The following is a 23,148-nucleotide window of genomic DNA, read 5'->3' as shown; positions in this document are numbered from 1 at the left end:
TGAGGTCACGTACCAACTGACTCAAGAACAGCTTCTTCCCTGCTGTTGTCAGACTTTTGAATGGACTTACCTTGCATGAAGTTGATCTTTCTCTACACCCTAGCTATGACTGTAACACTATATTCTGCACTCCTTTCCTTCTCTATGAACAGTATGTTTTGTCTGTATAGCACACAAGAAACAATACTTTTCATGGATGATAATACATGTGACAATAATAAATCAAATCAAATTGAGTGTTGTGAGGATGCAAGGAGGCTTCAAGGTAATTTAGGCGAGTTGTGAGTGGACAAACACATGGCAGATGCAACATAATATATGTGAAGTTATACACTAAAATAGAAAGGAAGAGTATTATTTAAATAGTGATATATTTGGAAGTGTGGATGTACAAAGGTATCAGGGTGGGTCCACATATACCAGTCAGTGAATGTGGAGGCTTGTGCAGTAAACAATTAGGAAAGTAAAGGGTATGCTGGCTTTCAAAGTGAAAGTTTATTTATTAGTCGCAAGTAGGTTTACATTAAGACTGCAATTAAGTTGCTGTGAAAATCCCCTAAGTTGCCACACTCCAGGGCCTGTTCGGGTACACTGAGGGAGAATTTAGCATGGCCAATGCACCTAACCAACACGTTTTCAGACTGTGGGAGGAAACCAGAGCACCAAGAGGGAACCCATGCAGACACGGGGAGAGCGTGCAAACTCCACACAGACAGTGATCCAAGCCGGTAATTGAACCTGGTTCCTGGCGCTTTGAGGCAACAGTGCTAACCACTGTGCCACAAGAGGATTTGAGTTCAAAAGTCGAGATGTCTTACTGCGGTTACATAGAACCTTGGCGAGACTATACCCAGAGCACTGCGTGGACCTTTGGTTTCCCTACCTAATGAAGGACATATTTGCCACAGAGGGAATGCAGTGGAGGGTCACTTGATTGATACCGGGGTTGGTGGGACTGTCCTATGAGGAGAGATTTATTCAACTGGGCCTGTATTATGAAAGTTTAGAAGGATGAAAGGTGATCTGATTGAAACGTATAAAATTCTAACAGAGCTAGACAGGCGAGATGCAGGGAGCATGTTTTCCCTGGTTGGAGAATCTAGGTGTGGAGATGCCGGCGTTGGGCTGGGGTACACACAGTAAGAAGTCTCACAACACCAGGTTAAAGTCCATCAGGTTTATTTGGTAGCAAATACCACTAGCTTTCGGAGCGCTGCTCCTTCATCAGGTGAGTGGGAGTTCTGTTCACAAACAGCAAACAGGGCATATAGAGACACAAACTCAATTTACAGAATAATGATTGGAATGCGAGTCTTTACAGCTAATCAAGTCTTAAAGGTACAGACAATGTGAGTGGAGAGAGCATTAAGCACAGGTTAAAGAGATGTGTATCGTCTCCAGACAGGATAGTTAGTGAGATTTTGCAAGTCCAGGCAAGTCGTGGGGGTTACAGATAGTGTGACATGAACCCAACATCCCGGTTTAGGCCGTCCTCATGTGTGCAGAACTTGGCTATCAGTCTCTGCTCAGCAACTCTGTGCTGTTGTGTGTCGTGAAGGCCGCCTTGGAGAACGCTTACCCAAAGATCAGAGGCCGAATGCCCGTGACCGCTGAAGTGTTCCCCGACAGGAAGAGAACAGTCTTGCCTGGTGATTGTCGAGCGGTGTTCATTCATCCGTTGTCGTAGCGTCTGCATGGTTTCCCCAATGTACCACGCCTCGGGACATCCTTTCCTGCAGCATATCAGGTAGACAACGTTGGCCGAGTTGCAAGAGTAGGTACCGTGTACCTGGTGAATGGTGTTCTCACGTGAGATGATGGCATCCGTGTCGATGATCCGGCACGTCTTGCAGAGGTTGCTGTGGCAGGGTTGTGTGGTGTCGTGGTCACTGTTCTCCTGAAGGTTGGGTAGTTTGCTGCGGACAATGGTCTGTTTGAGGTTGTGCGGTTGTTTGAAGGCAAGAAGTGGGGGTGTGGGGATGGCCTTGGCGAGATGTTCATCTTCATCAATGACATGTTGAAGGCTCCGGAGGAGATGTCGTAGCTTCTCCGCTCCGGGGAAGTACTGTCCACCGTATCCCGTGTTTGTACTCTGAGGAGATTGGTGCGGTTTTTCGCTGTGGCGCATTGGAACTGTCGATCGATGAGTTGAGCGCCACATCCTGTTCTTATGAGGGCATCGTTCAGCGTCTGGAGGTGTCTGTTGCGATCCTCCTCATCTGAGCGGTCATGGGCCTTCGGCCTCTGATCTTCGGGTAAGCGTTCTCCAAGGTGGCCTTCACAACACACGACAGCGCAGAGTCGCTGAGCAGAGACTGATAGCCAAGTTCTGCACACATGAGGACGGCCTCAACCAGGATCTTGGGTTCATGTCACACTATCTGTAACCCCCACGACTTGCCTGGGCTTGCAAAATCTCACTAACTGTCCTGTCTGGAGACACTACACATCTCTTTAACCTGTGCTTAATGCTCTCTCCACTCACATTGTCTGTTCCTTTAAGACTTGATTAGCTGTAAAGACTCGCATTCCAACCATTATTCTGTAAATTGAGTTTGTGTCTTTATATGCCCTGTTTGTGAACAGAACTCCGACTCACCTGACGAAGGAGCAGCGCTCCGAAAGCTAGTGGCGTTTGCTACCAAATAAACCTGTTGGACTTTATTCAAGAAAGAGATAGATAATTTTTTAGATTTTAATAGTATCAAGTGATATGGAGAGAAAGTAGGAATAAGGCATTGAGACTGAGGATCAGCCATGATGAAAGCGATTAAGAAAGGAAAGATAGATTATGAAACTAAACTAGCTCAAAATATAAAAAATGATAGTAAAAGTTTTTACAAGTATATAAAAAGGAATAGAGTGGCTAGAGTGAATGTTGGACCCTTGGAAGATGAGAGGGGGGATTTAATAGTGGAAAACGAGCAAATGGCTGAGACTTTAAATAAGTTCTTTGTGTCGGTCTTCACGGTGGAAGACACAAATAGTTTGCCGAATATTAGAGATCGAGAGTTGGTGGGAGGGGAGGTCCTTAATACAATTACTGTTACTAAGGAGGTGGTGCTTGGTAGACTAATAGGACTGAAGGTAGACAAGTCCCCGGGCCCGGATGGAATGCATCCCAGGGTACTGAAAGAAATGGCTGAGGTAATAGCAGATGCGTTAGTAGTAATTTATCAAAATTCGCTGGACTCTGGGGTAGTGCCGGCTGACTGGAAAACAGCTACTGTTATGCCGCTGTTTAAAAAAGGAAGTAGACAAAAGGCGGGTAACTACAGGCCGGTTAGCTTAACGTCCGTAGTTGGGAAGATGCTAGAGTCCATTATTAAAGAGGAAATAACAGAGCACCTGAATAAGAATGGTTCGATCAAGCAGACGCAGCATGGATTCATGAAGGGAAAGTCGTGTTTGACGAATCTACTGGACTTTTATGAAGACGTCACTAGTGCGGTTGACAGAGGGGAACCGGTGGATGTGGTGTTTTTAGATTTCCAGAAGGCGTTCGATAAGGTGCCTCACAAAAGGTTGCTGCAGAAGATTGTGGTACACGGAGTTAGGGGTAAGGTGTTGGCGTGGATTGGGGATTGGCTATCTAACAGGAAGCAGAGAGTTGGGATAAATGGGTGCTTTTCTGGTTGGCAGTTGGTGACCAGTGGCGTGCCGCAGGGATCGGTGCTGGGGCCTCAATTGTTTACCATTTACATAGATGATCTGGAGGAGGGGACTGAATCTAGGGTATTCAAGTTTGCTGATGACACGAAGGTGAGTGGGAAAGCGAATTGCTTGGAGGACGCGGAAAGTCCGCAGAGAGATTTGGATAGGCTGAGCGAGTGGGCGAGGATCTGGCAGATGGAATATAACATTAGCAAATGTGAGGTTATCCACTTTGGAAGAAATAATAGTAAATTGGAATATTATTTAAATGGAGAAAAATTACATCGTGCGACTGTGCAGAAGGACCTGGGGGTCCTTGTGCACGAATCGCAAAAACTCAGACTGCAGGTGCAGCAGGTGATCAAGGTGGTGAATGGAATGTTGGCCTTTATCGCGAGGGGGATAGAATATAAAAGCAGGGAGGTCTTGCTGCAACTGTACAGGGCACTGGTGAGGCCGCAACTGGAGTACTGTGTGCAGTTTTGGTCCCCTTATTTGCGAAAGGATATATTGGCCTTGGAGGGAGTGCAGAGAAGGTTCACCAGGTTGATACCGGAGATGAGGGGTGTAGCTTATGAGGAGAGATTAAACAGATTGGGTCTGTACTCGTTGGAGTTTAGAAGGATGAGGGGTGATCTTATAGAGACATATAAGATAATGAAGGGGCTGGATAGGGTAGAGGTGGAGAGATTCTTTCCACTTAGAAGGGAAACCAGAACTAGAGGGCACAGCCTCAAAATAAGGGGGGGCCGGTTCAGAACAGAGTTGAGGGGGAACTTCTTCTCTCAGAGGGTAGTGAATCTCTGGAATTCTCTGCCCATTGAAGTGGTGGAGGCTTCCTCGTTGAATATGTTTAAATCACGGGTAGATAGTTTTCTGATCGATAAGGGAATTAGGGGTTATGGGGAGCAGGCGGGTAAGTGGAACTGATTCGCTTCAGATCAGCCATGATCTTGTTGAATGGCGGGGCAGGCTCGAAGGGCCAGATGGCCTACTCCTGCTCCTATTTCTTATGAAGCAGACTTGAAGGGCCAAATGGCCTACCCATGCTCCTAGTTATGTTTCTAACATCTTGTTACCTCCCAAATTCATGTCCACTTTCCTGGAACTTCATGTTTTAATCTCTGCAATCAGGTTTCCACCCCTGCCACAGTCCAAAACTGATCTTAACCAAGGGACACCTGGCATCTTATGTGACCGTAACAAAGATGAATAATTCCTCTTCAATCTTCTCAACATGTCTGTAGTCTTCAAAAAAGGTGACAAGACTGAAGCCAGTGCTTTTGTCCCTGTTACCAAATTTGCTCCTCATCCTAGCTACAGATTCCATTTCTCTCCCTGGCAAATGTCTGGGGCTGAATCAGACTATTCCCAACCTTGGTGTCTTGTTTGGCCATTAGATGAGCTCCTGAATACGTAGCTGCACTAAAACTGCCTCTTTCCACCTCTATAACATTGCCTTACTTAGCCCATTTCAACTCATCTGCTGCTGAAACCCTCAACTATACCTCCAGACTCAACTGTTCCAATACTCTCCAGGCCATTCTCCCTCATTCTATCCTCTGTAAGCTTCATGTTGTTCAAAACTCTGCTGTCCATGGCCATACTCATGTCAAATGCTGTTCATTCATTACATCTGTGCTCACTCACCTACATGAGTTCCAGGTCAAGCAATACCTTGATTTTCATCCATGTTTCCAAATACTTCCATGGCCTCCCTCTCTCCATAAATAATCTCCTCTAGTCCTACAACCCTCCAAGATATACACACATGTCTAATTCTGGCCTCATTAGCATCCCCAATTTTAATATCTTCACCTTGGGTTGCCAGTGCCCTAAGCTCCAGAATTCCCTTCCTAACCCTCTCATTCTTCCTTTAAGATGATCCTTTAAAACGTACCTCTTTGAACAAGCTTTTTGGCCATTTGACCTAATATCTCCTTATGTGGCTCGGTGTCAATTTTGCTTTATAAACCCGTGAAATGCCTTGGGATGTTTCATGTTAAAAACAAGTTATTCTTGATACCCACTGAAGAACTCAGTAGATGGGGCGGCACGCTGGCACAGTAGTTAGCACTGCTGCCTCACAGTTCCAGGGACCCGGGTTCGATTCCCAGCTTGGGTGACTGTCTGTGTGGAGTTTGCACGTTCTCCCCGTGTCTGCGTGGGGTTTCCTCCCACAGTCCAAAGATGTGTGGGTTAGGTGGATTGGCTCTGCTAAATTGCCCCTAGTGTCCCAGGATGCGTAGGTAAGAGTGATTAGCGGGGTAAATATGTAGATTACGGGGTAGGGCCTGGGTGGGATTGTTGTCAGCGCAGACTCGATGGACCGAATGGCCTCCTCCTGTACTGTCGAGTTTCAAACTGCACCCAGATTTTTTATACTGGTTGTGTTGGCTCCTGCTGCCAAAAAGAATGCAATGTGCATGAAATTATATTTCCCCAACATTAGCAGGACCGATTACACTTCCTATCTGCTTTTCACAGCATGAAAACTGCTAGAAAACTGCTAACCACCGGTCAAAGTCGAGAGCAGCTTATAAATTTATTGAGGATGTGTGTTGGAGAGGAGAGAGAGGAAAGAAAAAACAGGAAATTATGATGCACCAAGTTGTCCTACCCTCTCACTCAATAACAGGTCAATTCTACAGTAGCACTGGCAGAGGCTGGTCTGCAGAGCACCGAGCCTTTGAACAGAAACATTACAGATGCTCATTTCAGCAGGCAACTTCCGTGGAGAAAACATCCAAGGCAAGCTTCTTGATCTGAGTGTCTCCAGTGTTTTCTGTTTTTTCACTAACCCCATTGAGTACCACAAACTAAGGGTGAAAAAGACAGAAATATTTCAATGGTTGGAACTTCAGAACCTGCAGAATGAATATCTGCAAAGTGTCATACAGCATAGATTTCACTGCAGTTCCAGTATTTGCTCTGCTATACTCACCCCCAGTATGATTGGCTTTTAACAATCACACATCTGCTCAGAGACTCAGGTGTAATGCAGCACTCTGGTACTTCCCTGTATTATGTATTTCAATATAGTACCTCATTTTTCACACAGTAACCTATAAGCTGACCCGAAGCCAGTCCTGAACCGCTATCAGTTGCTTTTCTCCCCGGGTCTGCGTGGGTTTCCTCCGGGTGCTCCAGTTTCCTCCCACAGTCCAAAGATGTGTGGGTTAGGTTGATTGGCCAAGCTAAATTAACCCTAGTGTCAGGGGGATTAGTAGGGTAAATATGAGGAGTTACGGGAATAGGGCCTGGGTAGGATTGAGGTCGGTGCAGACTCGATGGGCTGAATGGCCTCCTTCTGCACTGTAGGGATTCTATGATTTTCAAGATCAATTAGATCAGTAAATGCAGGCTGGAGATGGAGCTCTTCTTGTTATTGAGTGTTCTATCACACTTTACACCCACTCTAATCAGAAACACTTTCACCCATCGATACCTGCAGATGCTGAGAGGTTGTTTCCCCTTGTGGGAAAGTCTAGGATCAGATGGCAAAATCTCAGAGTAAGGGGTCACCCATTTGAGACAGATGCGGAGGAATTTCTTCTCTCAGAGGGGAGTGAATGGGTGGAATTCTTTACCACAGAGGACTGTAGAGGCTGGGTCATTGAGTATGTTCAAGGCTGAGATAGAAAGGTTTTTAATCAGTAAGGGAATCGAGGGTTATGGGGATAAGGCAGGAAAGTGGGAGTTGAAGATCATGATATCATATCAGTCATGATCACAATGAACGGCGAAGCAGACTCGATAGGCCGAAGAGTCTACTTGTGCTCCTACATCTTATAGGTTTTAGAAAGTAAATTCAGTGAAGCTATTTTCAAGTTAATCCACAGTTAGTGCCACTTGTACAGGTATTTACCTCTCTGCTTGTGCAGGAGATGCTCGAATCACTGCTGGTGCTCGGTTACTCTGACGATCACCCTTTGGTGATGGTGGCCTTCCAAACGCCTTCCGCTCACGATGCCCTGAAAATAGAGAACCATGGATTTGAGAAAAACACACAGGACAATATCACACACTAACACCAAGAAACATACTGTTTAAGTGATCACCAGCACTGGCTATGTCAATGTCTTAAAATCAAAACCTCTTCCCTGCTATCTCTCCTAAGCAGCATGTAAGAACATAAGAAATAGGAGCAGGAGTAGACCATAAGACCTCTTGAGCCTGCTCCCAGCCTTGGGTGACTATCTGTATGGAGGCTTGCACATTCTCCCATGCCTGCATGGGTTTCCTCCCACAGTCCAGAGATGTGTAGTTAGGGGGAGTAGCTATGGTAAAGGTTTGGGGTTGCAGGGATAGGGCAGGGGAGAGGGTTTGGGTAAGATATTCTGTCAGAGATTTGATGCAGACTTGGTGGGCCAAATGGTCTCTTCTGAACGATCGGTATTCTATGATATGAATCTTGTTGTTTTTTTGTTCCTGGCTAGTTTACTCTCAAATCCCTTTTTCCTTTTTTTAATCAACTTTTTGGTGGCTCTTTGCTGGCTTCTGAAACACTTCCAGTCCTCAGGCTTAGTACTGTTCTTTGAAGCATTATAAACTTCTTTTAATTTAATAGTATCCTAAATGTCCTGAAGCCATCACTGAGTATTTCTTGCAGAGTTTTTGTTTTTTTAGCGAAAGGCATTTTGTTGAATATTTTAAATTGCTTCTTTATATGTTTTCCAGTGTTTATTTGTCATACTTTTTAGTCTTTTACCCAACAACCATAGCCGGCGGCACGGTGGCATAGTGGTAGCACTGCTGCATCACAGCGCCAGGGACCAGGGTTCGATTCCCGGCTTGGGTCTGTACATTCTCCCCATATCTGCGTGGGTTTCCTCTGGGTGCTCCGGTTTCCTCCCACAGTCCAAAGATGTGCGAGTCAGGCATTGGCCATGCTAAATTGCCCCTTAGTGTCCTGGGATGCGTAGGTTAGAGGGGTTATGGGATAGGGCCAGGGTGGGATTGTTGTCAGTGCAGACTCAATGGGCCAAATGGCCTCCTTCTGCACTGTACGGATTCTCTGATTCTCCTCATACATAAGCACTTAACTTTGTGTGTTTCCCATTAGAGTACGTTGCTTTCAAACTTCATTTAAATTGCATTACTGTTGGAATTCAACTGCATTATGATCACTATTCCCAGCAGATCTACTATCAGGTTTAGTATTTATCAGGTTACTAATTTAGTATCTTTGGTTGACAAATTTATCAGATTTAAAATTAACAATTGTCCCAGTATCAACTGTCAGAACAGAACAGTGTGCTCAAAATGAGGTCTAACCAGACCTCTTTACAGTTGTAGTATGAATTCTCCCATTGTATTCTCGTCTCTAGATACACAGTTCAGCATTCCATTCACCTTTCTGATTCTGTACCTGTTCATGACATTTTAATGATTGATGTATCTGGACCCCATTTGAGCCTCCATTGTTTCCAGCTTCTCACCATTTTAGGCTTAAAGTGGAGTATAATGTGGGAAAATGTGAGGAGAGACTGCAGAATACTGTGGTACAGAGGGATTTTACTGTTCTTCTAACTGAATCACAAAAAGTTAGCATGCATGTACAACAAATAATTGGGAAGGCAAATGGAATGTTGACCTTTATTGTGAGGGGTGGAGTACAAATGGAGGGATGTCTTTCTACAACTGTACTGGGAATTGGTGAGATCACAGCAAGAGCGATGCATACAGTTTCAGTCTCCTTATTTGAAGAGGGATATACTTGCAATACAGGAAGTTCAGAGAAGGTTCACTGGATTGATTTCTGATAAAAGACTGTCCAATACTCACTGGACTTTAAAAGAATCTTAATGAAACATCTAAGATCACCCATTGTATCTGCTCTGAATGAGCAATTCACTTTGTGCCATTCTCCTTATAACACTACAAATTCTTCCTTTTTAGAAAACAGTCCAATTCCCCTTTGAAGGTTTTGATTGCAGCAGGTGATCAAGGCGGCGAATGGGATGTTGGCCTTTATCGCGAGGGGGATAGAATATAAAAGCAGGGAGGTCTTGCTGCAACTGTACAAGGCACTGGTGAGGCCGCAACTGGAGTAGTGTGTGCAGTTTTGGTCCCCTTATTTGCGAAAGGATATGTTGGCCTTGGAGGGAGAGAAGGTTCACCAGGTTGATACCGGAGATGAGGGGTGTAGCTTATGAGGAGAGATTAAACAGATTGGGTCTGTACTCGTTGGAGTTTAGAAGGATGAGGGGTGATCTTATAGAGACATATAAGATAATGAAGGGGCTGGATAGGGTAGAGGTGGAGAGATTCTTTCCACTTAGAAGGGAAACCAGAACTAGAGGGCACAGCCTCAAAATAAGGGGGGGGCCGGTTCAGAACAGAGTTGAGGGGGAACTTCTTCTCTCAGAGGGTAGTGAATCTCTGGAATTCTCTGCCCATTGAAGTGGTGGAGGCTTCCTCGTTGAATATGTTTAACTCACGGGTAGATAGTTTTCTGATCGATAAGGGAATTAGGGGATATGGGGAGCAGGCGGGTAAGTGGAACTGATTCGCTTCAGATCAGCCATGATCTTGTTGAATGGCGGGGCAGGCTCGAAGGGCCAGATGGCCTACTCCTGCTCCTATTTCTTATGTTCTTATGATTGAACCTGGCTCCACCACAGAATCAGTCAGTGCATTCCAGACTTTAACCACCAGTGTGAAAATGTTTTGCTTCAGGTTGCTTTTGTTTCTTTTGCCAATTATTTTAACTCTCTGCTCCCTTGCTCTTGATCTTTCTACCATAGGGAATGGCTTTTCCATTTCTACTCTGTAAAGGACCCTCATGATTTTGAATATTTCGTTCAAACCTCCTCTCGGTTTTCTCTTCTCCAAGGAAAACAGTTACAACCTCTCCAATCTATCTTCATAACTGAAGTTCCTCATCCCTGGGACCATTCTCATGAATCTTTTCTGCACTCTCTCCAATGCCTTCACATCCTTCCTAAAGCGCAGAACCGGATGCAATACTCCAGCTGAGGCTGAACTAGTACGTTTAGTCTTGTGAGGGATTCTATAATTGTGGGGTAAAGTTTAAAATGAGGAGTCTCCCATCTAAGATGGAGATGAGGAGGATTTTTTTTCTCAGAGCTGTTTGTCTTTGCAATTCTCTTCCACAGAGAGCAGTGGAGACTTGATCAATGAACATATTCATGGTTGAGTTACACAGATGTTTTGATCTACAAAGCAGTCAAAGGATTACAGGGGATAGGCAAGAAAATGGAGTTTTAAGGCCACAATCAGATCAGCAATGATGTTATTGAATGGAAGAGCAGGCTTGAGGAGACCAATGGCCCACCTCTGATCCTACTTTTATGAATTCACTTGCTTGTATTGTGGCGCACCCTCCTTGCAATCAACATCTGTTTATAATGTATGCTTCCATTGACACTGCTTCCAATGCCACCTTTCCTTGTGTCATCAGCAAACTTAGATATGTGCTCACTACCCCACTATCTAAATAATTAATAAAGTTATTCTTCTATGCTGTTAGATTCGCTGATTCTTTGCGTTGTGCAATCACTGCACTTTCCTCCCTCTGTATTTCCACCTACTGCTGGAAAATTTCACAGGAAATATCTGGCCTGCAGGTCACATGAAAGTACTCACCTCTTTCTGGAGACAATGTGACCCGTTTGGATGGCGGAGAGGATGGCCTCTCCTTATCAGAAGGTTCATACCGTTTCCTGGTGCCTTTATCAGCAGGCTGAAATAGGGAAAATAAAATGTCAAAATCTCCAGTTACAGATCAGGCACTCCTCCCATATCATTCACTCATACCTCAAATCTCTGATAAACACCTATAAATTATTACAAGAAGAAGATAAGTGTCTATAATGAAGAGAATTCTGGCCATCCCCAATCACGCAATTAATAAAAAAACATCCATGGGACGTGGGCATCACTGCCAAGGACAGCATTTATTGCTCATCCCTAATTGCTCTCAAGTTGATGGTGAGCTGCCTTCTTGAACCACTGCAGTCCATATGCTGCTAATGTCCTTGAGGGAAGGAAATCTGCCGTCCTTATCTCGTTTGGCCTACATGACTCCACAGCCACAGCAATGTGGTTGATTCTCAACTGCCCTCAGGCAACTAGTGATGGGCAATAAATGCTGGCCAGCCAGCGACGTCCATGCCCCACTCATGGATAAAAAAATCAGGCTGCCTGGCACAAAGTATTCTCCTTATTTGGCAGGAACTGTGCAAACTTGGAGAGGCAGGGTGAATAAATCAGAGGAAGTCCCCAGCTTCTTGAATTAGCACAAAGTCAGGAACTGTAAAACAAATCAGGTTTAAAAAGTATTTCTTGCCCTGATCCTGGAAGGGATGAATAGCTCCACTTTTTCCTCCGTCCTCTTCATTTCACAAGCATTGATCTGGGTTGACTCCCAGCTGACTTGTCGTGATTCACGATGGGCAGAAAACGATGGGCAGTAAGATTTCCCCCTTCACTCTACCAGTTGTTGTTGTTTCCATTATGAAATGCTGCACTCACTGCCAGCAGCTGCTGGAGGCTGAAACCGAACTCGCTGCTGCCTTGAATGACTCAGTATAGTGAGCACCTAGTCGGAAATCATTTTCCAGCACCATTATCCTTTATTTCACTAAAATTGTACACAAAAACAATTTAACATCCAAACAGGGTACATTACCTTGTTTAGCAGCGTCAGTTTAATGTCCTTGTGTGCACTGTAGACAAGCTGTGGGGGCTTGCTGATCTGGGTGGGTTTCGGTGTGGAGGAAGATTTCTGTGGCTGTGGTGGAATCTCACGTTTCCGCCTCTCCTCACGCTCCTTGTCTCTTGGTGCCTCCTCTCTTTTGGGTTTCACTGAAAATGGATTGAAATGCTTTAATGTTGGTCCCCTAGTGACTGAACTGGAAAGAATGTGAGCAAGATCAGAAAAGAAAATGTGAAATATTAGCTTTTATTAATACTAAGGAAATCAGGTTCAAGTTGAAGCTTGTCTGGCAGCATCTGTGGAGAGAGAAATAGAGTTAATGTTTCAAGTCTGTATGATTCTTCGTCAGAGCTAAAGGATAAAAATAGTATAAAAAGGCATAGAGCAGTTGGAGCAGAGTAGGATGTCAGTGGTAGGTGGCAGCAAGGAGAGATTGCAACAAAGATGTGTAGGTGACAAGACAAAGGGAGCGTTAATGACAGTGTGAAGGGTTATAGAGGGTGCTGCTAGTGGCATAAAGGTAAGATAGCAGAATGTAAGGGGAGAAGAAAGGTCAGTGCTCACTGGAAGCAAAACTAAAAAACAAATGACAGTTGGCCCAGTCTGGTTTGGGGGGGGGGGGGGGGGTGCATTGTGACAAAAATATTTTGGATAAAACAAAGGGGGTCAAGATCGAGGAAAAGGTCACAGTCTAAAGTCGTTAAACTCAATGCTGAGTCCTGAGGGCTGTAACCTGCCTAATCAGAAGATGCTGCTCTTGCAGTTTGAGCTGAACTTTGCTAGAACATTGCAGCAGGCCAAGGACCGACATGTGGACATGAGAGCAAGATGCGGAGTTAAAATGGCAAACGACCGGAAAGTTGGTCTCACGTTTGTGGACGGAGCAAAGCTGTTCCGCAAAGCGGTCACCCAGTGTGTGTTGAGTCTCTCCAATGTAGGAGATCTCATTGGGAGCAGTGACTACAATAAACTAAATTGAAGGAGGTACAACTGAAAGGCTGCTTAACCTGAAAGGAGTGTTTGGGCCTTGGAGAGTAAAGGGGCAGATGTTGCACCTTCTGTGATTGCAAGGGAAGGTGCCATGGGAAGTGCATGAGGAGTTGGGGTTGATGGAGAAGTGGACTAGTCAAACCGCTCAGCATAGGAGTCCCATTACTCCACATTTTCATGAAAGGGTCCTACGACGCTGAAAACGTCGGCCATTTCCTTTCTAATGGAAGGACCTTCATGTGCACAGTTTGCAATATGTTTCAGCAGCTACCTTGCTTTTCCCTCTTTAAAAGGAGGCACAATCTGAGCCAAGAAAGGAGAAGGGCAAAAAGTGGGAAACTATAGAGCAGTCAGCTTGACCTCTGTGGTGGGAAAGCTGCTGGAGTCAATCATTAAGGAGGTGACTGAGCATCTGGAAAAGCAAAGTTCAATTCACCAGTGTCAGCACGGTTTTGTGAAGGGCAAGTCTTGTTTGACAAACTTGCTAGAGTTCTTTGAGGATGTAACCAACAAGGTAGATAACGGGAATCCTGTGGATGTGATCTATCCGGACTTCCAGAAGGCATTTGATAAGGTGCCACACAAGAGACTGATCCAGAAGGTTAGATCCGAAGGGGTTGGGGGTAGAGTAGTGGCTTGGAATGAGGATTGGCTGACTGATAGAAAGCAAAGAATTTAGGAGGCATGGTTAGTAAGTTTGCAGATGACACAAAGATTGGTGGCATAGTGGATAGTGAAGAAGGTTATCTAGGATTGCAATGGGATCTTGATCAATTGGGCCAGTGGGTTGACGAATGAGAGATGGAGTTTAATTTAGATAAATGAGAGGTGATGCATTTTGGTAGATCAAACCAGGGCAGGACACTTTGAAACTTTGAACTTTTAAGTTCTGAGAGAAATGGGTTCCTACCACGATCATCGCACAGACCAGACCTGTCTCGTATACCAACCAGACCTGGGATAATATCATCTGGAGGAGGCATGTGGACCAGCTGTTGGTAGGGAGAACCGATCCTTCAGGAATAGAACTACAGTGAATCCAAATTCAACGGCACAAGGTTCTGAGCTGAACCTTCCTGAAACCCTGACAGAACCGATTATGGAAAACAACACCAGGCATCCAGTCAACTTCTAGTTACAGACACTGGACAATGTTTGTATAAAGTCGGAAAAACCAGACGTTACAACTAGTGCCGAGAAGCAGACACCCGAAGTTCATCGGCTACCGTTCAGCAAACGACCTCTAAACATCTGACTTAATGATTATTGTGGTTTGATTATGGTTCATGTTACATTTGTTTAAATTTGTTGGGGATGTTTGATTTAATTGGGGGGGGGGAGGAGGAGAAATTATGTATGTATTTTGATTTCGGAGAAGCAGCATTGAGGATGCACTGGGCACAGTGTAATAATCTCTGCTCAATGGTTAGGGCAGGTAACTGAACAGAGTCAAGCAGCAGCCTGTACTGAACACATCTCATTAATAAAGCTTCTTTAGTTTTGCAACTCTCTTGTTCCTACCATCAATTCTGCAGATACAACACTTTTACAGTAGGAAGACTTTTAAGTTTCGTTTTAGATCAATTCATTTGCAGTTAGAGATAGAATGTTGGGGAGTGAACATCTCTCAACTCTGCCAAAAGAAAGCTGGAGAGGACAAGGGAGCTACAAAGAACAAGATAAAATCCAGACTACCAGGAACTGGGACAGGAAGAATACCTTATGAAGACTGAAGTTAAGAGAACAGAAACCAAGAAACTGAACAAGGTGCTGTACAGGAGAATTCAAGGGAAAAGCAGATAAAGTAGTCTGAGTGACAGGGACAGTTGTGGTAACCAGATGTACAGTATCCTGCAGACACAACCTCTTGGAAGAGAAGGTTCCAGGTCCATACCCTTCAATTTCAATTGACTTGTACTTCTGGCATGTGTTCAGTCAATTCAGTCAACATGCCAGTTTTTTACATGATTGAAAGTTGCTAATTCTTGTATAAAATTTAGTGTGAGCTGTACTGCATGGGTAACACACTACACTGTATATTGATGTTGTAAGAAACCAGTGGAATGAAAACCATGGCTGTTCATGGTTGCTTTCCATTTTATTTCTTGCTGCAGTCTTACATTTTAAATTACATGAAAGATGTAATTGTTTCCATGCTGTAAATCTCTATGACTCTATTGTGTAATCAAAATGTTAGTAGTGTGTTGATTCAGTTTTTCCATCTGCATTCGATTCCCTATCCCACGCGTATCACAGTAAAAAGGTGTGGCGTGAAGAAGAAACTCCTCACTAAAAGGAGTAACATTTCAGGATAGTCAGTCACCTGCTGACATCCCATTCAAAGAGCTGGGAAGACAATATTCAGCTGTCTCCAAATGGAGAAAGTTAGAATGTATTTTAGTGTTTGAGACCATTTAACTGTTAAGAATACAGAAAGAGGTCCTTCGGCTCATCCTGTCTGCACCAGTCATCAAACACCTATCTATTCTAATTCCATTTTCCAGCACTTTGTCCACAGCCGTGTATGCCTTGGTGTTTCAATTGCTCATCTAAATGCTTCTTAAACATTGTGAGAGTTCCTGCCTCTACCACCCTTTCAGGCAGTGAGTTCCAGACACCCCCACCCTCTGGGTGAAATTTCTTTTCCTCAAATCCCCTCTAAATCTCCCACTCCCTACCTTAAATCTATGTCCACTGGTATTGACCCCTCTACTAAGGGGAAATGTTCCTTCCTATGGACTCTATCCTATGTCCCTCACAATTTCGTACACCTCATCATGTCCCCTCTCGACCTTCTCTGTTCTAAGGGTAACAACCCCAGCCTAACCAGCCCCTCTTCATAGCTGAATCCTGGTGAATCTCCTCTGCACGCTTTCCAGTGCAATCACATCCTTCCTAAAGTGCGGTGACCAGAACTGCACACAGTACTCTAGCTGTGACCTAACGAGTGTTTTATACAGCTCCATCATAACCTCCCTGCTTTATATTCAATCCCTCCACCAACAATGAATAGTAGCAGCTGTGTGTACCATCTACAAGATGCACTACAGCAACTCATGAAGATTCCTCAGGTAGCAGTCTAGGACAAGGGCAGCGGATACACGAGAACACCAACACCTGCAAGTTCCCCTCCAAGCCACTCACCACTCTATTTTCGAAATATATCGCCATTTCTTCACTGCCGTTGGGTCAAAATTCTGGAACTCCCTCCCTAACAACATTGTGGGTGTACCCACACCGCATGGACTTCAGTGGTTTAAGAAGGCAGCTCACCACCATCTTCTCAAGGGCAAATAGGGATGGGCAATGAATGCTGGCTGAACCAATGACACCCACATCCCTAAAATATCCATTTTCCACCTCCCCAGTAACCTTCCCTTCTGTCTTCTGTGAATGTGTTTCTACAGGTACTGGCCAAAATCCAACACTTTACCCAAGTGCCCACTATTGATGTGTGACAGTGAGTGTTGGCCAGTTGTCCAACAAAACAAGTCCCAATCATATCCTTGCCAGTATTCCACAGATGCAATCTTGCAGCAGGGTCAGGATTGGAAGCCCCTGGCTTGTTATTTGCCATACCTAAATCAGGGGTACTGAAATGAACTGTACAGATACAACTGATGCCCATGCTAACTCAATGCAGAATAAGGATCGATGCTGAGTCTTCTGGTAAGTAGGCTTTGGACGATGCTAGGTGATAGAACATAGAACAGTACAGCACAGAACAGGCCCTTCGGCCCACGATGTTGTGCCGAGCTTTATCTGAAACCAAGATCAAGCTATCCCACTCCCTATCATCCTGGTGTGCTCCATGTGCCTATCCAATAACCGCTTAAATGTTCCTAAAATGATGCTGTATCCTTTCACTTGTGAGAACTCAGGAGAAATTAGAATTTAAGATGACCCATGTAGCAACTCTGAAGAGGGAAAATCCACTTGAATAAATATTTCAAGGAGATATACGTACATTTTTCCTTCTGCTTCTGAGCAGGGACTTGTGATCGTGAGCTGGCAGATGAGACGGGGCTGGCTAAGTCTGCATACATATTCTCAGAGTCGGCACTTCTTACAGAGCTGCTGCTTGATGATGCACTTGACACAGACGACACACTGCTTACACTGAGGGACCTGGAACAAAATTAATGCTTTGAATATTTCAATTTCATGTCAGACACTGAATAAAATACATACTGGGTGTCAATGCTGGATGGGTTGTAAACTATGGTTGCTGACGCAGTAAGTTCCTGAGTCACAGTATGAAAACTGGTAGCCATGATGTGGAGATGCCGGCGTTGGACTGGGGTGGGCACGGTAAGAAGTCTCACAACACCAGGTTAAAGTCCAACAGGTTTATTTGGAATCATGAGCTTTCGGAGTGCTGCTCCTTCTTCCGCAGTATAATTTGGATAAGTGTGAGGTTATTCACTTCGGAAGCAAAAACAAGGCGGCAGATTACTACCTGAATGGCTGTAAATTGGGAGAGGGGAGTGTGCAGTGGGAGCTGGGTGTTCTTGTGCACCAGTCGTTGAAGGTAAGCATGCAGGTGCAGCAGGCGGTAAAGAAGGCAAATGGCATGTTGGCCTTCATTGCGAGAGGTTTCGAGTACAGGAGCAGGGATGTGTTGTTGCAACTTTCCAGGGCCTTGGTGAGGCCACACCTAGAATATTGTGTGCAGTTTTGGTCTCCGTTTCTGAGGAAGGATGTTCTTGCTCTCGAGGGAGTGCAGCGAAGGTTTACCAGGCTGTTCCGGGGATGGCGGGACTGATGTATGAGGAGAGATTGACTGGGTTAGGATTGTTTTAGCTGGAGTTCAGATGAATGAGAGGAGATCTCATAGAGACTTATAAAATTCTAACAGGTCTAGACAGAATAGATACAGGGAGGATGTTCCCGATGGTGGGTGAGTCCAGAACCAGCGGTCACAGTCTAAGGATTCAGGGGAAGCCATTTAGGATGGAGGCGAGGAGACATTTCTTCATCCAACGAGTGACGAGTCTGTGGAATTCATTACCACAGGAAGCAGTTAATGCCAAAACATTGAACGCATTCAAGAGGCAGCTGGATATAGCTTGGGGCAAATGGGATCAAAGGTTATGGGGAAAAAGCAGGATTAGGTTACTGAGTTGGCTGATCAGCCGTGATCTTAATGAATGGAGTAGGCTCGAAGGACCAAATGGCCTCCTCCTACTCCTAACTTCTATGTTTCTATGCATCAGGTGAGTCGCTTGGAGCAGCGCTCCGAAAGCTCAGTATTCCAAATGAACCTGTTGGACTTTGACCTGGTGTTGTGAGACTTCTTACTGTGAAAACTGGAGCTTTAAACAGGGAAAGTCAGACAGGACTCTCAGTTGTGCCTCTGCTTTCTTTCACCTGCATTAAACTCCAGCAGTAACAGCTTGTGTTGCTCTGGCAGAGGCAATAAAGCAAGACCCAACCACGTTTCATTTGTGTTCCACAAGTATAACCGCTTCACAGTTGATGAATAACTGAAATTCCATTTCCAAAATATTGGCAACAATGCCAGTTTATATTGTTTCCATCCAAACAGACTTAGATAGTGTAAAATTACATTGCTTCACGATATAGTTTGGTATTAACCTGTCCAATTCTGTCAGCATATATTTTAACACTGATATTTGTATGTAAATTTAATTTCTACTTCTCCCATCCCAACATTATTGAGTCCCAACAGGGGTACACCGTCCATAATTGTGGCTGCCCACCAGTATACCCACTAAGTGGCTATTATTAATGTGGGTATTGGTATCCTATTCAATAAAGGGACATCACAACTGAACCCCAAGTATGTCCAGAACAGGAATTTGGGCTGATTTTTCTCTACTGTAATCCAAGGTTGAGGGGTTATTTGGAGGGCCCTAAACCGCTGTCACAGACTCTCCTTTCAGGAACAGACACTGTACATGGTGGAGACTGTGTTTAACATTAATGATTTTATACAAGTTGGTGGACATTGTCTTACCTAGATCTGTGGGAACCAGATGCAGATTGGGAACCAGATGCTGATGTTGACCGAGACGCTGAATGAGAATGTGACCGTGAACGAGAGCTTGAACCACTGTAGCTGCTGCCACTATCACTTCCACTGCCACTTGCTGTCCGTCTGCATGAGGACATTGAGTATTTAGGTTTCATTATGCAAATGAAGGAAGATTTAAGATATTGACCATTTCTGTGCAGAGAACGATGCAAGAGAACAAAGGACGTTCTAAATATAGTTTCCTTCTATTGTAGCACTGCAACAGAAAGAAGGAATCGTGCATTTACACTTCATCCTTTACTACCGTTCAGTGCTTCACAATGTAATCACTGTTCCTATACAGACAAATAGTGCAGCTAATGTTGTGCACAGCAAGGTCCCAGAAACAAGGATGATAAAATACATCAATTATTATGTTCATTGGTGCTGCTTGAGGGACCATTGTGGGCCTTCCCTGTTCTTAGAACATAAGAACTAGGAGCAGGAGTAGGCCAACTGGCCCCTCGAGCCTGCTCCACCATTCAATAAGGTCATGGCTGATCTTTTCGTGGACTCAGCTCCACTTACCCGCCCGCTCACCATAACCCTTAATTCCTTTACTGTTCAAAAATCTATCTTTGCCTTAAAAACATTCAACGAAGGAGCCTCAACTGCTTCACTGGGCAGGGAATTCAACAGATTCACAACCCTTTGGGTGAAGATGTTACTCCTCAACTCAGTCCTAAATCTGCTCCCCCTTATTTTGAGGCTGGGCCCCTTAGTTCAAGTCTCATCTGCCAGTGGAGACAACCTCCCTGCTTCTATCTTATCTATTCCCTTCATAATTTTATATGTTTCTTCTTTGAATAATGCCACGGGATATTTTATGTCCACTTGAAAATGCAGATGGAGTTTTGGTTTGAAACCTCATAAGGAAGACCTCTGGCAGTGTAGCACTCCCTCACTACTGGAGTGTTAACTGGGAATACATGTTCAAGTACTAGAGTTGGGAGCTTGAACCCACAACCTTCTGAATCAAAGGCTAATGTAAGTAGTAAGATACAGTGACTAACTTAACACAAGCTACTTCAGATTGGTCAAAACATCAGGTGCGATGGGCAGAATTTGTATGAAACGTCCCACAGGAGACAGAATTGAAAGGAAATGCAGTAAATTTGACAGAAGCGGACAAATCTTCAAAAAAGTATGGAACAACACCAGCCACTAGCTTGGGTAGCAGGATTAAAAGAAACAGGACCAGAAGAAGCCAACCAACAGTTCTCCAACAACAGGCCAGCTGTTTCTATGACAGCACCAAACAAAATAGGATGGTTTTAGAGAGTGCGTTTTTGCAGTGCATTATCTTTGAGAGACTTGTTTTGATTTTTAACAATATTAAGTTATAAATGAACTTATCCAAAAGCGATAATGCATCTAAATAGCCGTCAAACCTCCTCGGCGGGGTCCGGGCCTGTCGTTCCTTCTTTCGCCCATCTCTGTTCTCAGTTGGTTTTGTGCCCTCTGCTGGGGTCTTTGGAACCTTTGCCCCTGTTGCGTGTCCTGCTGGCTGCGGCGAAGGCAGTTTCTTTACCGTTTTTTCACTGTTTGAGATAAAGAAAGATGATGATGAGATTTTGATTGAAGCTTGCGGCTGGAATTTTACCGCCCCACCCACCATGGGAATCAGAGCAGGTGAGGGGCGGAGAATGGGCAGGTCTGTTGACCTCGGGCAAGATTTACAGTTTCGGGACGAGCGAGCCTGTAAAACCCCGCCCAATGAATGACAGCCAATTACAAGCCCAACAGCTGAGCTGATTACTCACTAGTAAATGAGCAAATAACCAACCCAATTGCTGGTTGATAACTGTAAACTGAACTGAGCAGGCTAACAGTGTTTCCTGGTTTCACGTGCTGATTTGCAATACCAAAAACTGATCAGATCTAATGGAAAGCTTCCTTGCAGTGAGAAATTCAACACACCACTCGGTATCATTTACAGCAACTTTCTTGTGCATAAAGTGTCTTAATAAACAACATTTCTAAAGGATTGAAATGCAGCATCTGAATGTCTGGGAGACTGCGACAGGACAGCTCAACAACTCATTAAGGCCTGAATGCATGCAGCAAAAGAAAGTAGTTCAAATGTGAACCCTGCAAGTAGTAATTACTCCCACACATTAATTCTATTTATCGATCGACTACATTTAAAACTGGACGATCCTTGTAAATTATTACATCTCTAATGGGGTGTAGCAGCCTACTGATGTTTTAAATGAGGTAGCAGTTTCAGGTTGTGAAACCGGAATATCCAACAGAATTACATCGTTGTATAATTTCTGCTGCTTTGATGAAGTCATTCTGATTCACATTAGTATTATTGCTCCAAGATGCTAGTGGAATGGATGAACTGGTGGCTGATGAAGTTCAATGCAGACTGAGAAATGAAGAAAAAATATGGAGAGGCTGTATAATACAGAGGGTATAATTTTAAAAGAGATACAGGAGCAGAAGGACCTGGTTGTATATGTTGCACAAGTCAATGAAGGTTGCAGGACAGGTTGAGTGTGTGGTTAATAGAGCATATAGTATCCTGGATCAGAGCAAGGAGGTTGTATTGAACTTGTATAAGTCACTAGTTTGGTCTCAGCTGGAGTATTGTGCCCAGTTCTGGGTGCTACATCTGAGAAAGGATGTGAAGATATTGGAGAGAGTGCAGAAAAGATTCATGAGAATGGTTCCTGGGATAAGGAACTTCAGTTATGAAGATAGATTGAAAAAATTAAAATCGTGTTTCTTGGGGATAAGAAAGGCAAGAGGAGATTTGGTAGGGGTATTCAAAATCATGAGGGGTCTAGATAGAATAGAGGAGAAACTGCTCCCATTCATGAAAGGATCAAGCACGAGAGGCACCAGATTGAATGTAATTAGTAAAAGAAGCAATAGTGATATGAGGAAAACCTTTTCACGCAATGAGGGATTGGGATCTGGAATGTACTGCCTGTGGTGGAGACAAGTTCAAAACAGTCTTATTACTTTGGGAATGTTATCTGAAAGGGAAGAATGTGCAGGGTTACAAGCAGCAAGCAGGAAAGTGAAACTAGCTGGGCTGCTCATTGGGAAAGTCGGTGCAGACATGACAGGCCAAAATACCATCTCCTGTGCCATACCAATTCTGTTAATTCTTGATGCCGAGAATGATCCAAATCATATACAAACAGGATATTCAAAGATGTGCTAAATTGACCCTAGTGTCAGGGGGATTAGCAAGGTAAATGTGTGGTGTTATGGGAATAGGGCCTGGGTGGGATTGTGGTCGGTACAGACTCAATGGGTCGAATGTTCTCCTTCTGTACTATAGGGACTCTGTGATAATCTATTCTATGAGGTGGTGGCCATTTAGCTCATTGTTCCTGTGTAGGCTCTTTGAAAGAGCTATTCAATTAATCCCACTTTCTATATGCCCTTTCCCCATAGCTTTGTAATTTTTATTAAGCATTTAATCAATTTGCTATGAAAGTTATTAAAATTGCTCCCATCAACCTTCCACACAGTGCAGTTCAGGTCATAACTCATTCTGTAAATTTCCCTTCAAGTTCTTTTGCCATAATTAAATTTCGCCTTAAGCTTCTCTGCTTAAAAGAGAATAAGTCCAGTCACTCCACATAACTGAAGTCCTTCATCCCTGGTTCCATTCTAATAAATCTCCTCGACACCCTCGCCTAAAGCCTCGATACTTTCATTAAGTGTGGTGCCCAGAAGTGAACACTATACTTCAGTCGGGGTCAAATGAATGTTTTATAAAGGTTCAGCAGAATATCCTTGCTTCTGTAATTTCTGCCTCTCT

The 23,148-nt window shown here is 44.2% G+C and overlaps 1 protein-coding gene across 6 annotated transcripts in view; it reads right to left on the bottom strand.

Annotated features, from left to right (window-relative positions):
• The window catches only part of zc3h18 (zinc finger CCCH-type containing 18), a 201,761-nt gene that overhangs the window by 6,690 nt on the left and 171,923 nt on the right, over nt 1-23,148 (bottom strand). For all 6 annotated transcript variants that reach the window (XM_078210460.1, XM_078210461.1, XM_078210458.1 and 3 more), the window contains 6 exons: nt 20,756-20,905; nt 19,308-19,448; nt 17,295-17,455; nt 12,311-12,486; nt 11,266-11,362; nt 7,523-7,628 (listed from right to left, as the gene is read on the bottom strand). In XM_078210460.1, the coding sequence (XP_078066586.1) occupies nt 7,523-7,628; nt 11,266-11,362; nt 12,311-12,486; nt 17,295-17,455; nt 19,308-19,448; nt 20,756-20,905 (831 nt within the window). The remainder of the gene's footprint in view (nt 1-7,522; nt 7,629-11,265; nt 11,363-12,310; nt 12,487-17,294; nt 17,456-19,307; nt 19,449-20,755; nt 20,906-23,148) is intronic.

Source organism: Mustelus asterias, chromosome 4 (genome assembly GCF_964213995.1).
Source record: "Mustelus asterias chromosome 4, sMusAst1.hap1.1, whole genome shotgun sequence".
Taxonomy (NCBI): Eukaryota; Metazoa; Chordata; class Chondrichthyes; order Carcharhiniformes; family Triakidae; genus Mustelus; species Mustelus asterias.
This window is presented reverse-complemented; position numbering and strand designations above follow the sequence as displayed.